The sequence below is a fragment of the Opisthocomus hoazin genome, chromosome 6 (assembly GCF_030867145.1).
Source record: "Opisthocomus hoazin isolate bOpiHoa1 chromosome 6, bOpiHoa1.hap1, whole genome shotgun sequence".
Taxonomy (NCBI): domain Eukaryota; kingdom Metazoa; phylum Chordata; class Aves; order Opisthocomiformes; family Opisthocomidae; genus Opisthocomus; species Opisthocomus hoazin.
This window is the reverse complement of record NC_134419.1, coordinates 7,016,695-7,030,257: the sequence shown is the minus strand read 5'-3', so window position 1 is coordinate 7,030,257 and position 13,563 is coordinate 7,016,695. Positions and strand designations below refer to the sequence as shown.

The 13,563-nt window shown below is 44.9% G+C and overlaps 1 protein-coding gene across 4 annotated transcripts in view; it reads right to left on the bottom strand.

Annotated features, from left to right (window-relative positions):
- LRP8 (LDL receptor related protein 8) overlaps positions 1 to 13,563 on the bottom strand; it is a 198,359-nt gene that overhangs the window by 21,018 nt on the left and 163,778 nt on the right. For 2 of the 4 annotated variants that reach the window (XR_012764382.1, XM_075424452.1), the window contains exons 5-7: positions 6,894 to 7,256; positions 1,072 to 1,194; positions 597 to 719 (exon numbers count right to left, since the gene is read on the bottom strand). Coding sequence is in view for 2 of the 4 variants with exons in the window: in XM_075424452.1 (XP_075280567.1) it covers positions 597 to 719; positions 1,072 to 1,194; positions 6,894 to 7,256 (609 nt within the window). In the remaining 2 variants the exon portion in view is untranslated. The remainder of the gene's footprint in view (positions 1 to 596; positions 720 to 1,071; positions 1,195 to 6,893; positions 7,257 to 13,563) is intronic. The other 2 variants (XR_012764383.1, XM_075424453.1) reach the window with 1 other exon arrangement.

Genomic DNA, 13,563 nt, shown 5'->3' with positions numbered 1-13,563 from the left:
CTGTGGCCTGGGCTTTCCGTTCTGCTGACTCTTGACAGCCCAGACGCAGACCTGGCTCTCGTGGCCCAGAGATGGCAGGACGCTGCAGAGAGCAACCTACCGTCATTTCTAAGGGAAGCAGCAGCCACATGTAAAACCCAGAAATGGCTGGAGTGATCTCTTGGTGATTGCTGCCACTCTGTGTGTTTTCACCTTCAACGTGTGTTCCCAATGCTAAATGTTTATGATGTTATCATCGTCCTACAATTCAAAGATAAATTAGGCAATGAGGCTAAATAAGCTGGTCCATGCTAGTGGAGGACCCTATTATCTGGAGAGGAGGAATTCCTGGTTCCTAGTCCCGTGCTCAATTCATACATCTCTCCAAGAATAAAAGCCGAGCTGAGAAGGGCACAGTTCAAACTTGCAGATGATCAGACCATGCTACTAATTATATTCATATGAAGGGTTATGAGAGAATAAAGGCAAGGAAAGAGAGGCAGAGTGAGAAATAGCATTAGCAGCTACATGTGGTTACACTCAAAGCTGTGAGCACCAGATGGAGGAGAGGGGAAGCAGTTACAACAGGAGCAACATGTAGAAGGCAAGTACTGTACCACATTCTTTCAGAGGCTCGTCAGACCAGTCCCTGCAGTCTCTATGTGAATCGCACACTTTGCCTCCGTCAATGCACTCTCCACTCTTACACTGAAACTTGCTGGGACTTTCACATGCTGACTCTGTCATGTCGGGCAAGAGAGGAAAGCAACTAAGTTAGAGGAGGCTCATGACAACAAAAAGCCTGACATAAAGCTTCAAGAGGGTGTCATTAGCAGAAATGGAATGAGATTAAGCAAGTGAACATTAAGCCTGAGTATCATGCAAGGAACTTTCCAAGACATGCAGTCTGCCTGGTCAGCACAACCATCTCTCCCAAATAACCCCACTGCCAGAATGGCTTAAAACGCTCTAGAGGAAGCAGCCTGCTATGGCCCAGAGGAGCAGCACAGGCCTCTCCCCTTTCCAGCGGCCACACAGCTCTCGCAGGCTTACACCACAGAGCATGAGGAGTGCAGGGCTGTCTGTACCTACCTTGGATGCAGCCTGCCTCGTCGCTGTTGTCAGGACAGTCGTGCACCTTGTCACACTGCTTTGCTCCATGGATACAAGTCCCATCGCCACACTGGAATTCATCTGGCCGGCAGGTCACCAGAGCTTTAAGACAACACATTCAAGCATTAGCCACACAGGACTTGACTCATTTGTGTGGTACCTTTTATCCACGTGCCTCTGACACTGCTGGAGCTTTGCATCCACTGTCAGCAAATGGCACTTAGCATTGGCTGCTTCCACCAAAGCAACAGAGGCAGCAGCTTCCTCAGCCACTGTCCTCCTGTGCCGCTCTGTCACTCCAGGTCACCGTCTACATTCTTGGAGAAAAGAGGCCCAAAGCCTGTTTGAGCAGATCTAGTAAAAATAGAATCAGTGCAGGCAGTGAAGCTTCTTGGGTGAGACACAAGAGAGCAAGTGGGCAGCAAAACTATGAGCAGTGGGGCCCCTCTGGGGTCTTCAGTCTATGCGAGAGGCCAGGCTGCTTCCCAACTAGGAGTGCAGAGTGGCTCTGCATAGGCAAAGGCAACTGCTCCTCAGCTCTCCTTCCTTCAGAAAAAAATAATATTTAAGATGTATTTCAAAACATGTTCAGGCTAAGGGCATGGGCAAGAGACATGTATTGACTCTGCCAAAGCCAATGTGGTCACACTAGGGACGAAGCTAGCAATGCAGACATGATCATTCGGGTTACTAAATGCCCATGAACTAACAGACCACTGGAAGGCAGAAGAGCTCCACTGCATGGCAGCTTGGTGTTTCTTGAGGCTGTAGGCCAAAGGAGTGTCAGGCAAGTTTCATGCCTGGAGCTCATTTGCACAGGTCAGATTATTACAGAGTCAAAACAGATCTGAAGAACAGCAAAGTTGGGGAAAAAAAAAAATCACAGTACACTGACCATACTAAAAGCAGTCATGTTTCCTCCAGAAGGCTACACTAAGTGAGACACCTCCCTAGCTAGGGCCAGACTTGTGCTGACAAAGGGTACAGGCACTTGCGGGCCAGCAAAGGGCTGCAGCCTCTAGCTCACTGGCAAAACAGGCTCCTCATTCCTGGGACATGTTATGCAGCTTACTTCTGAGAGGCCCATCTTACAGATGTTTTCTGAAAATCTATTAAGTCAGTGCACGCTGGAGAACTCTTGATTCTAGCCTTTCCATCTTGCTGATTGCGTCCTGGTACAGAAAATCACTACCTCTGCACAGCTAGAGGAGGTCAGCAATGATGTTACTACATGGGAGGCAAGAGCTACATGGCAGACCTTCCTTGACAATTCGACAATTGGTTCTAATACAAAAATTACTACTTTCAGACAACCCATGAAGAGCCATAGATATGAAGAGAGCTACCATTGATACCATAAAGTATTAGTTGCACAAAGGCTCAGTATTATTTGTGATTGCATCCCACAGGATGCAGGATGCAGATTCACGACTGCTTCACTGGACTTAGCTCTAGTGCATCTTCAGCTAGTGAAGGGCACATGAAACGGGAAAAGCAGCAGCTGCAGGGCTGGTGAGGCAAGGGAGAAATCCTGCCTTTAGAAATATACAGTATTCACATGAGAGAAGTTTGGAAATAGCACTGCTCCTTTGAGAGGAAAGCCATATGCACTATATTCATAAAAAGCTGCAAAGCAAGAAAAAAATCCCAAGCAATAAGCATAGTTATAGGACCAGCTGTGTTGCCACATTCCAGCTAATAAACCCAGGCACAGAAACGGGGAACCTTAGTGGAACATCTGGGACAGCAGCTCCAAACCAAGCACGTGGGAACTGCTGCTCTAAACAGCGAAAAACGAAGGAGAGGAAGAAACGAAGCTGTGGTCTGGGACAATCACAGACCACAGATCTGGAAGTGACACTGAGAGCTCCTGCAGGGAGGCAGAGGCACTTCTGCTTGAACTGTTCCTGCCATGTACAACCACCTGCCCGGAGAAAGCCCTGGCAACAGAGAGACCATCTTCCCCTTACGAAACCCTGACCAAGCTAAACTGTGGCCATTGGCTTTTCCTACTGTCTAGCTGAAAATTCCCTTGCCACAATTATTTCTTGTCTTCACCCTCAACATGAAACAGTTCACCTTTTCTGTAGCAACTTCTAGATGTGGAGACAGGAAAGGATGGTCCTCCACTTCTAACCACAAGTACTAACCCCCCACAAAAGTGCGACATGTCCTTAAAGTGTCTTGTCTTTCCTGCATTAGGAATGAGTCTCCAGTTTATCAAGTAAATCTGCATGACAACAGCTACAGATTTGGAAGGCAGCCGTTATAAAACCTATTAATTGTCCTCAATTGTAATCTTCAAAGCTCTTCTAGAAAGCAGTTACAGCTACATGCTAAGAATAGAAAGGTTTCTAATCCTAAAACAAATTGAAATGAAGGGGAATTTTGCAGGAACTGCAAAGACAATGTTGCAAAGGCACAAGACAGAGAAAAATGACAGCACGGCTCCCAGCTTGGTTGCTACAAGGACTGCAAACCACAGATACGGGACTGTACAACATCACTGCACAAAGTTTTTGCTTCCAGAAGAAGAGACAGAAATTTGGAGACCAGGTTTGTTTTCCTGGCTCACCCCTCACTCCAGCAGAGCTGTGGAAGTTCAGACCTTTGAGAAATAGCCCCTGCACCTCTTAATGGACATCCAAAAAGAGGATATACAGTGACAACCCTTACTAATCACAAAGTTATTAAATTGCATATACAGCATTTCTCTATTGGTGCCTTTTTCAGTAGGAGGAGAGAGAACGCTATGTTTACACCTGGCCTGGAGAGCATAAATTTGAGGGGAGAGGGCTAGGAACTTTGTTATCCCGAAGCCGGGACACAAACCCATCTCGGCACCACTGGCAGAGCTGACAGCAGGTCGCCATCAGGGCCATTCCCAAAGCAGAGCAATACCCCAAGGAGAGGCAAGAGCTGTGCTGTTTATTTGCACAAGCTGTTCAGAAAATTGTCATGCTATTTTTGGGGGTTTAAATCAGTGAAGTCTCAGCAGTTTTATAGCCATCTCCTCTGCTCTGCAAATCAAATACGAAACAATTTATGAAAGCCCTGCTAAATTAACAGGGCCACTCAAACAGACACACTTCCCATTTGCAAATACTGGGCACAAAGCTGTATTGCTCAAAGTCAGTAGATATATTCAAGATTCCAAGTCTGAGGCTGTGATTCTTCTGTTTTCTGTTTGTTGGGTATTTTTTCCCCCAAATTAACTTCATCTCAAGAAAACCCCAGCATTTTCAAAATGCATCAATCTCATTTTATAGATGGGGAGACAGAGGCACAAAAGTGTGAGGTCAGGTCTCAATGGATCTGTTTTCCAGCTGTCAATTGTAAGCATTATTTATTCTCCCTCCTGGATGCCCTAATGTGAGTTGCAAAGGACATTTTAAAATATAGCCATTCCAGATTTGGAGACTAATAAATCCAACCTAATGTTAATTTTGTAAATATATATACATATTTGAATATATACGCTAGGGAAAAAAACCCCAGCCACTCAATGTTCTCACACAGCTTTCCTGAAATGACTCATTCCCGCCTATTTATTTGCTGTCTCGCTGCCAAAACCTGTTCACCAAATGTCACCCTTCATTTCTGCTCTACTCATTTATCCCCCCAAAATGATTATAATGAATGACTGGTGATGGCCTCCTGACATTTTTTTAAAGCATTAGCTCCCATCCATCTATTTTATACAATGCAAACCCCATATGACTCCCATTTGCAAGAGAAGACATAGTGCTAGTATCTGCAGTTTGAATCAAGTGAAGCCTAGCGGTACTTGTGCCATCCCTGTTGCCAAGGGGATGGAGCAGTGTCATCCACCTGTAACTCCCCATGTGCCTGTGATAACTGATCTGAGAAAAACAGTTCCTGGAGAGGGAAAAAAAAACGTCAATCCCTAAACTCTTCAGCACAACAGATAAACAGTGACGCTGAGTTTCCAGAGCGCTCAAATGTCACTTTCTTAGCACAGACATGTGCACCCAAGCAACAGCTGCATTTAGGATGGGGAAGCAACGTTAGTTTTGACACTGACCCAGTTGACCCATCAGCTACACGAGCACTCAGTGCCGCAAGTCCCCTCCTGGTTACTACCTTAAAGATTCCCCTCCCTGCAGTGTAAACAGCAGCAGGCTTACGTACCTCTGTGGCACTGGGGCGATTCCTCGTTTGCACGGGTGCAAAGGGCAGAACCCGGCACTCTGTACAGAGGAGCACCACTGTAGCTAAAACACAGGGCTTTGAATCCACTGTTTCCTGGCCCACAGGACTGAAAGCAGCATAAGCAGCTCACATGCTCGTTTCTCCAGGGAAGACAAGCTAAACACTGTGCTGTACTGAGACTTACTGGGAAAAAACCTCGGGTGCTAAATCTCTGCTAGTCAGGGGTATAATTGTCTCCAGTCACTTCTGCCACATTCCCTCCTTCCTCTGCTGGTTGTCAGCGCAGTGCTGTGCTGCAGAGGCGTCCAGCTGCGTCCTCTGCCCCACGGAAGCTGTCCTTGGCCTGTCTGGAGATGCTACTTGGTGAAACTGCTCTGTAGCTGAGGGATGCTGTCATACTCGGAAGGGGGTTGACAGCGATGATATCCTTGTACCCAGCAGTCAGAGCTGCTCTCTTCCCATCAAAATGCATTTGAGATCTCCTACTCTGCTCTCATCTCTGTTTTAAAAGAGCCCTTGGCTCTTTTAAAGGCTCAACAGCTCTAGGGTTACCTGTGGCTCATCCCCCTCGCTCCTGCAGTGTGAACAGTGGTGTCCAGGACTTACTACATTGTCCTCCTCTTGCTAAAGAAGCCACTGAATTTGCATCTGTCTCTCTCTGCCTGGAAGAGATTCTGATCCCCAGCTCGCTGAAGGGCTCTCCCACACCACACAGCTGCTCTGAGCTCACCAGGCTGGACTCAATGTTGTCATGGGTATGAAAAGATGGCGCTGGCAAAAGTGGTAAATTTTCTTAGGTATCTTTGCAAAAATGTCTGGTTTCTGCAGCTGGTTGCTGCCTTCCTCCCTAGAGGGTGCCCAATGTCAGACCTGCTAAATGTATACAGCTATGTAAATATTTTATTTTATTTCAATCTTGTGATTATGAATATTTTAGCAAAACATTTTGCTCTTATTTTCTTGTCTCTCTCTCTCTCTCCCTCCTCAGGTAAGTGACCAGCTTGAACAGTTTAGTGGCTAAAAATGGATGAAACATTCAAAATACCACGCACATCAACAACACCATGTTAAATGCATAAAGCCAGCTGAAAAGAAATCCATTATTTATTAGCTCTGTGCCTTTATCAAGCCAGGCTCAAAGTGCATTTCAAAGTGGATTCTTCAGAGGTGCTGCTCATGACTGCCTTGTTCAGTATACTCTAACTTCAGAGGCAGAAAATTAATTATTTTTTTTCTGCTGATCATATATTCCCTTTGGCATTGTGGCTTCTAACCTCCAGGCTGTGACCCCACCATGCAGCCTGAGGGCTTTGAACATTTTTCCTGTTTTCCATTCCTTGTCTTTCTAGTGAAACAGATCTCTTCTGAGGCACAGTACCATCCAACAGCTCTTGCATGCCCCCTCTGAATCCTCAGGGAAAAATCACAGGAGGAGTCTGGAATATACCTGACCCTGCTGGGCTAGGCACCCAGCCATGCCATTTGGGAAACAAACACTCCTTGTCAGGCACACAGCTGCTGCACAGACATCAAAGACTTGCCTTAAAACACAGCCCACAGCAGCCTTCTGGCCCCTGTCCCCCACAAAGGAGGGCCCTCAGCCCTGCCCTACCCCTGCAGACACTCACGGCAATCCTGCTCATCAGACTTGTCCTTGCAGTCTTCGTCCCCGTCGCATTTCCAGTTCAGGTGGATGCATTCACCATTGCTGCACTGGAACTCATGAGCCGCGCAGGTGTTGAGGGCCTTCGCATCGTAGCCACACTTCTCTATGGACTCGTCCGACTGATCCTCACAGTCCGGCTGGTTATCACAGACCCACAGCTCTGGGATGCACACGCTGTTGTTGCACTGGAACTCATTGGGGTTGCAGGTCAGAGGGGAGCATTTTCTTTCATCGCTGCCATCCCCGCAGTCATTGTCACCGTCACACACGAAGATGATGGAGATACATGACTTGTTACTGCACTGGAACTCATTGGGAGAACAGGCTTGGGAAGAAAAACAAACAGGTGAGCTGTGAGGTCTCCCACCTACCACCCCTCACCACTGTGCCAGCTTTAGCACGTTACGAATGTCTGAGACAGGGGCAGGGCGAGGGGCACAAAAGCATTACCTTGGCTGTCCTAACCGAAAACATTTTTCCCCAATAGTAAACTATTTAGCAAGGAGCAGGTGAAGACACAGCAGTCATCTGCACGGCTGTGCCATCGGACGCACCCTCTACAGGCTGTGGGCAGCCCTGAAGAGGAAGGGGCAGCAGGGCTGCGAGAACTGCAGGTAGGGAAAGCTGTGGCAATGCCCTGGTGTTGAGGCAAGGGCAGCCAGGCAAGCCCCGGTGTACAGGGTGACGGCACGGACAGAGCGGGGAGATTGCAGGGCGGGCTGGAGGTGTGCTGGCACGTGCCGGTGGACTCGCACAGCGCTTCGCTTTGCTCCGCGCTGACACTACCAGCTTCCTGACTTTCACAAGCACAGAATCAGGTTTCGGGATTTCACAGTGTGCCTGGTTTTGGACATATTAAGTGGGATGTGTAGGGTAAATATTTAGTGAGTCGAGCATCAATTTAGCTGCAATCTGCCAGTAAGGCCCTTTACAACACACTGAATGGCTTCCCTGGAAATCACAACTCACATTAACATACAAATGAGGCGTTTGTCAGATAGGAAGCCAAGCGGAGTGCTCTCCTCTGCAAGCCTAACGGACAGCTGAACCAGCGAAGCTTGCTCAAATTAAACTTTCAGCTACTCCAACAATGTGCAGTTCACACTCACTTTCTTTCACCAAGGTGTGGGGGAATCACAACCCTGGAAGAAATTCTCCCTAAGTACTTTTAGGTAGTTACTTCAAAATAATTCTGCTTCTGCAGTTTCAGTTGTCTACAGGAAAGTAATGGCTTTGCTAAATTACAAGTACAATAAACATATACAAATAAATTACAATCAACTTTTTTTTTTTTCTACATTGCATTTGGGAGTCTTCTTGTCTTCAGAATCAGAACTAGTTACTGTCATATCTGCAGAGCCCCTACGATAAACCACACAGTTCAGATGTACCGATCGCTGCAATGGCAAGTGCATCCGGAAAGCAGCAGAATCTCTGTAAAGGAGTTGTCATATCCCAGCTTTCAGCCAATGACAGGAACCCAGTGATATTCTACTGAAATATCATGTCTGTTTTACACCTGGGAATGAAACTCTATTCATTCAATAATTAAGAACACTTTCACTTGTACACGGATACTTATTTATGTCCTAGCTTGCAAGCTTGCCTGGCTCTGTCTGTTAACCTAAGCAGCCTGTAGTTTTACATCAGAACGTAACAGCACAAATATTTCTCCTCTCCTGCCCTGTGCTCTGTCCCATTTAGTCCCAGGTTTTCCAGATGTTACTGTGTCTACCAGAGTAGTAATCTGCCTAATTAGAAGACAAAGAGGTTTGCGTTCTTTGGTGCAATACTACCATGCACTGGCTAAACCCAAGCTTCCTCCAACAGAGGAAAAACGTTAAAGAGAATCTCTGCTGCACACTGCTGTGTGCCCAACTTGATACCAATAATTGAATGCAACAGAGTGTGGTCACCAAGGGAGCACTTGGTGTTAGACACCAAAGTATCATCTGGTCCAGGCGGGTTGCTGAGGCTCCTTCTGTAGTCGGTAGAGTATGTTGGATATAGAGAGATGCCCTCAACAGGCAACTCCTGCCACCTACCTTGGGATAAGAACTGTCCCTTGGAGGGGCTAATATTCTCCTCTCCAACTGAGAGGCAACTGAGATCAGACAACTAATATTAGGAGATCAATCTCTCTCATAAGGACCTGAAAGATGAGCACAGTCTGATGGAGAATCATCTAAAAAAACCTGCGTCTTTTGCATGGCAGAACTGAGACCGTTAAAATGTTCCAGTTTTCACCCAAGTTCTGCTCTTTTTCTTCATTGAGCATACTTTTCTACCCTTATCTCACACCTAGAAATAATCTATTAACCCTACTGATCAGCTGTATAACCTAACACTCTCTTCAGATGATGCATAATATGGAACTGCCAAGCGGAAATTTAAGGTAACAGCTATAATCTTACCAATCTATTTAAAAAAGGAAGTGAAAAACAGGAGTATTTCTAGGGCTATGTACAGTTTCTGTAACAGATCATGGCTGAGAAGAGGAAATTGCTTTTCTGCCATTATTTTGATACATAAATAATTTTGATAAATAAATAAATCAGTGAGCAAAATTTCACACAGTTGTTTGATCCCTAATTTTTGGGCAAGGTTTGGAGCATGCAAATCCTTACAATGTGCATTAATTTCCTTCCCCCAACTGTAATGAGCCCATCTTTTTTCCCTCGTTGTTTTCCTGGTCCCAGCTCCACCCCTCTTTCTGTCTGTATGTGTTTCCCTTCAGAAATCTGCTGCGCTGGCAAATTAGTGACTGATAAACATATGTGTGGGATACAGACAATGGAAGTTTGCACAAAAGCTCCTCCTCTGCACCTACAAATCTCAGTATGGATATAAAATTACTGATAATTGCAGCCAGAAAATAGAAGCAGTTCAGCTTTTGTAACCTCTCATGAGGACTTTCTCAGTGAAGCTTGTGAATTACTAGCTAGAAAAATTGCATGGTCGTGATTATTTTATTTCTTTTCAAAAATTAAATTTAGTGTGATGACGGCACTAGAGACTACAAGTTCTCCCTCCAGTGTAAAAGCACAGCAGTCTGGCTGTTGCTAACCCGCCCTTCCCGCCACCACAGTCCTTAGGTGGGGGGGAATCAAGCTCTGCAACTCACGGGTGCAGCTAAAGCCAGGGGCAGCAGCACCAACACTGACAGGGCATCACCTGCACTGGGACATGGCCTAGGAGGCAGAAGAGCAGCTCTTGGTGCTCAGGTCTTCCTGCCTGCAACTACCGCAGCTATATGCTGCTGGGACTTATGGCTGCTACCACTGTGCCGCAATAAGGAGGCCGCCGGACAGCCACCAGCATTGTCACAGGGACCACTGCAGTGGCAGTGCCAAACGGGAGCACCCGGTCCCTCACTACAGAAGGCTGCTCTAGACACCTCCTGGTGAACTCTAGAAATAAAAATGCTTTTTTTCTTCTTTTACAGACCTAATGATCATCTTCAGCCTAGCTCAAATAGGACTTTCCTTCTGGGTCACACATGCCTCTAGCAGAGACGTCCGTCTCCGTGTGCAGCTGGCTCTCCTGCTGCCCACAGGAAGGCAGATAACGTCCCAGTTCCTCTCACCCTTCCTTCATCCTCTGACGCCTAAAATCTGCAGGGCATGCCAGGATAAAGCAAAGTCTGCAGCTCACAGCCACTCAGGGATTTGCTCTGGCACAAACAGCCAACAGAGGAGAAAAGCAGCTTACAACTCCTGTGTACCTAGCCAAGAGCCAGCAAGCTCATGCTCTTCAGGGTCCCTGCTGCATGGCTTGGTGCTGAAGAACCTAATAAAATGCAGCACTACAAATTATCTTACAGAGCACCTGGAGAGAGGAGGATGGGGAAGTAAAGTCCCAGGGACAGTTTACTTCACATCTCCTTTTGAAGTCTGTCAGGGTGCCTAGGTAGTCCCGTCACTACAGCATTTCACTGCCTCCAGAGCATTTCAATAGAAAATGAGCGAATAGTAATTAAATGATCACTGGGGTATTCTTTCTTTGACTTGAGCAATATGTTTACTTTCCTTGATTTTGCTGCCTGTCCTACTGTAAGCTTATTCATGCAAAACAAAGGAAACAAACACTAGCTTGCTTTCCTTAGCACCAAAGAAATTAACAAATGTCATACTCTAAGGTGCAAAACCTACTTCAAATATGAAGTGATCCCAGCAGAAATCTTGGAAAAGTTTGTCAAGAAGTGTTTAACCAAAAGGCTTCAAAGCTGTAAACAAGCATAATTACAAAAGCAGTTTTGCAGAGTACTGTAATCCGTTAAGGTTCTTCACAGTTTTAGGAAGCAAAATATCACATCTAAATTATAGTGTACATGTGCTTTAGCCTGTAGACAATATATACCAGAGGTGTTCTGCATTAATTTCTGCCTTGTACTGTATACCAATACATATAGCACAACTGTCACAGTTGTTGCCTCACAGCCTCCAGCTGCAGTCTTGCCACATCTTTGGGGCGAGTGGAGCAGAAGCAGTTTTTGGACACAGGAAGTTCAAATAAAAAAAAAATAAAAAAGAGAGAGATTGCTGTTGCGGAGTTCATGTTTCATTACTGGCTGGTTCTCTTGCCTGGAGCCAGGATTTAACCAGAGGCTTCAGTGAGTAGTCTAGTGCAGCAGGGACAATCTTAGCTCAGGTGCTGCACCAAAAAATGAAGATAATTCCACCACATGCTTTTTAAGTGCTTAGAGAGAAAAGTAGAAAGTTCTCTTTGAGCACTGTAATTTCAAAAAATATATATTGGTATATAACAATGTTTCTGCAATGGACAGCTCTACCAAACATGGATTCTCAGATCCAGCTAAAACTCAAAGTATGAAATAAACAGGATATCCATCATTAATAAGATCTGGGAATTATGTACAATGAACTATAGCTGCTGCCACTGCTAATCTTTAATTAAAGATTTTCTAGCTTTTCAGTAAGAGTCAGATATTTAATTCATCTCTCTCTTCCAAAAAAATAAGTTCCACTTGAAATTACATGCATGGCTTAAAGAAAGATAGTTATTTGGTAAAATCTGTGGCAAAGTGGGTGACAGCAATTACTGATGCTGAAGACAAGAAAATAAGATGAATTATTACACTGTATTTTTGCGACACCATCCCCAAAGCAACTTAAAAAAAGTGTGGCTCAAAATTTCTTGTTTTCTTCAATCTGATAACGGATCTCTAAAGACAGCAAAGGATGATCTGCGCATAGTAACATTTGCAATGGGGAGCGAGAGATCCGGTGTTAATTTATCACCACTTCAACACTGGCAGGAAAGGCTGGTGGACTTCAGAAGCTCAGCTAAGCTGTGAGGTTTAGTATCTGAGCTCCACATGGCTGCAGGAGTGGAATGCCTGAGCTCCATCTGCCCAGGTATTCCGTGCAAAGTGCAAATCCAGCTGCCACAGCCCACATAAATTAATCTCTGAGCTGGACTGTGGATAAGCAGGTCACAGAGTACAGACAGGCTAAATGAAGTTGGAACTCTGAGGCCAGTTACCAATGCTGTCATCATGTTACTTTTATTTAACTAGTATTTATTTTCAGGCTTAATTGTATCTAAATTATTTGTTTTGTCTGCAGACAATTGGTGTGCTTAACAAATATCTGAATATTTCACACATAGCTTGGGTCAAATTCCAATCTTTAAAGCACAGATTCATGCCTAGAAGGACAAGTTTCCCACGGAAAGCTGCCCTCTAGGAAGGGCAGCAAAAGAGACGGAGGTAAATGAAGATGACCTTGAAGCACATTGCTCTGAAAAAAATGACAGGCCTCCCATGGAGGGAATAATGCAGCTGAATTGCAGTCTCACTACTAACGGTGGTTGTTGCTATGGTGATTGATACCGAAAAGCCCATATAGATGAAGACTGCAGAAGGAATAGTAATTCCTGATACTGTTCAAATCACTAATGTAGCTAAGGAGCCATTTCACGCACTCTTGCAAATTAATATTTGCACGTACTCATTGCCTTTGCCACACTGCTCCCCTCAAACACAATGTGTTATTTTTCCATTCTCTGCAGCAGTATTTGCATAGTATTAGTTAATTATAACAGAACAACCAGATGCCAAAGCCCCGCTGATAAATAATAGTTGGTTCAAAAATGTGTTTACTGATTTTGAATATAATTCCTGAGAATCATATATTCATTCAAAGTGGTTTAATCTTCCGAAAATACAATTAATTATGACCCCATAATTTATGGAGAGAAGCAGCTTACATACAAAAGGTATGCACACTCTGAATTTGTTCGCTGTCTTTAATCTTACTTCTGTGCAATAAGGTTGCGAACTCATACTTGCAGTCTCCTCAATTTTACTTCATACTAGGAAAGTGTTAGGAAGTTTATCACAGGTTTTTCTGCTTAAATGACTGAAAATGATCTCAAAATGAAAACAAGTGAGTCCAGTGTTTTTAGGGTTAAAATAACGCAACCTGGGAGAAAAAAATTGATGGTCAGAATGCCTAAGGCTGATATTGTGAAGCTTTTTGCTAAAATCCAAGATACCCCACGAGGATCTTGTGGGGATAAAGACGTATCACCACTCTTTTATATTCTGATTGGAATATAATCAGCTGAATCAGACTGGAGATAGTCGTTGCTAGCTGAAATTTAAATGA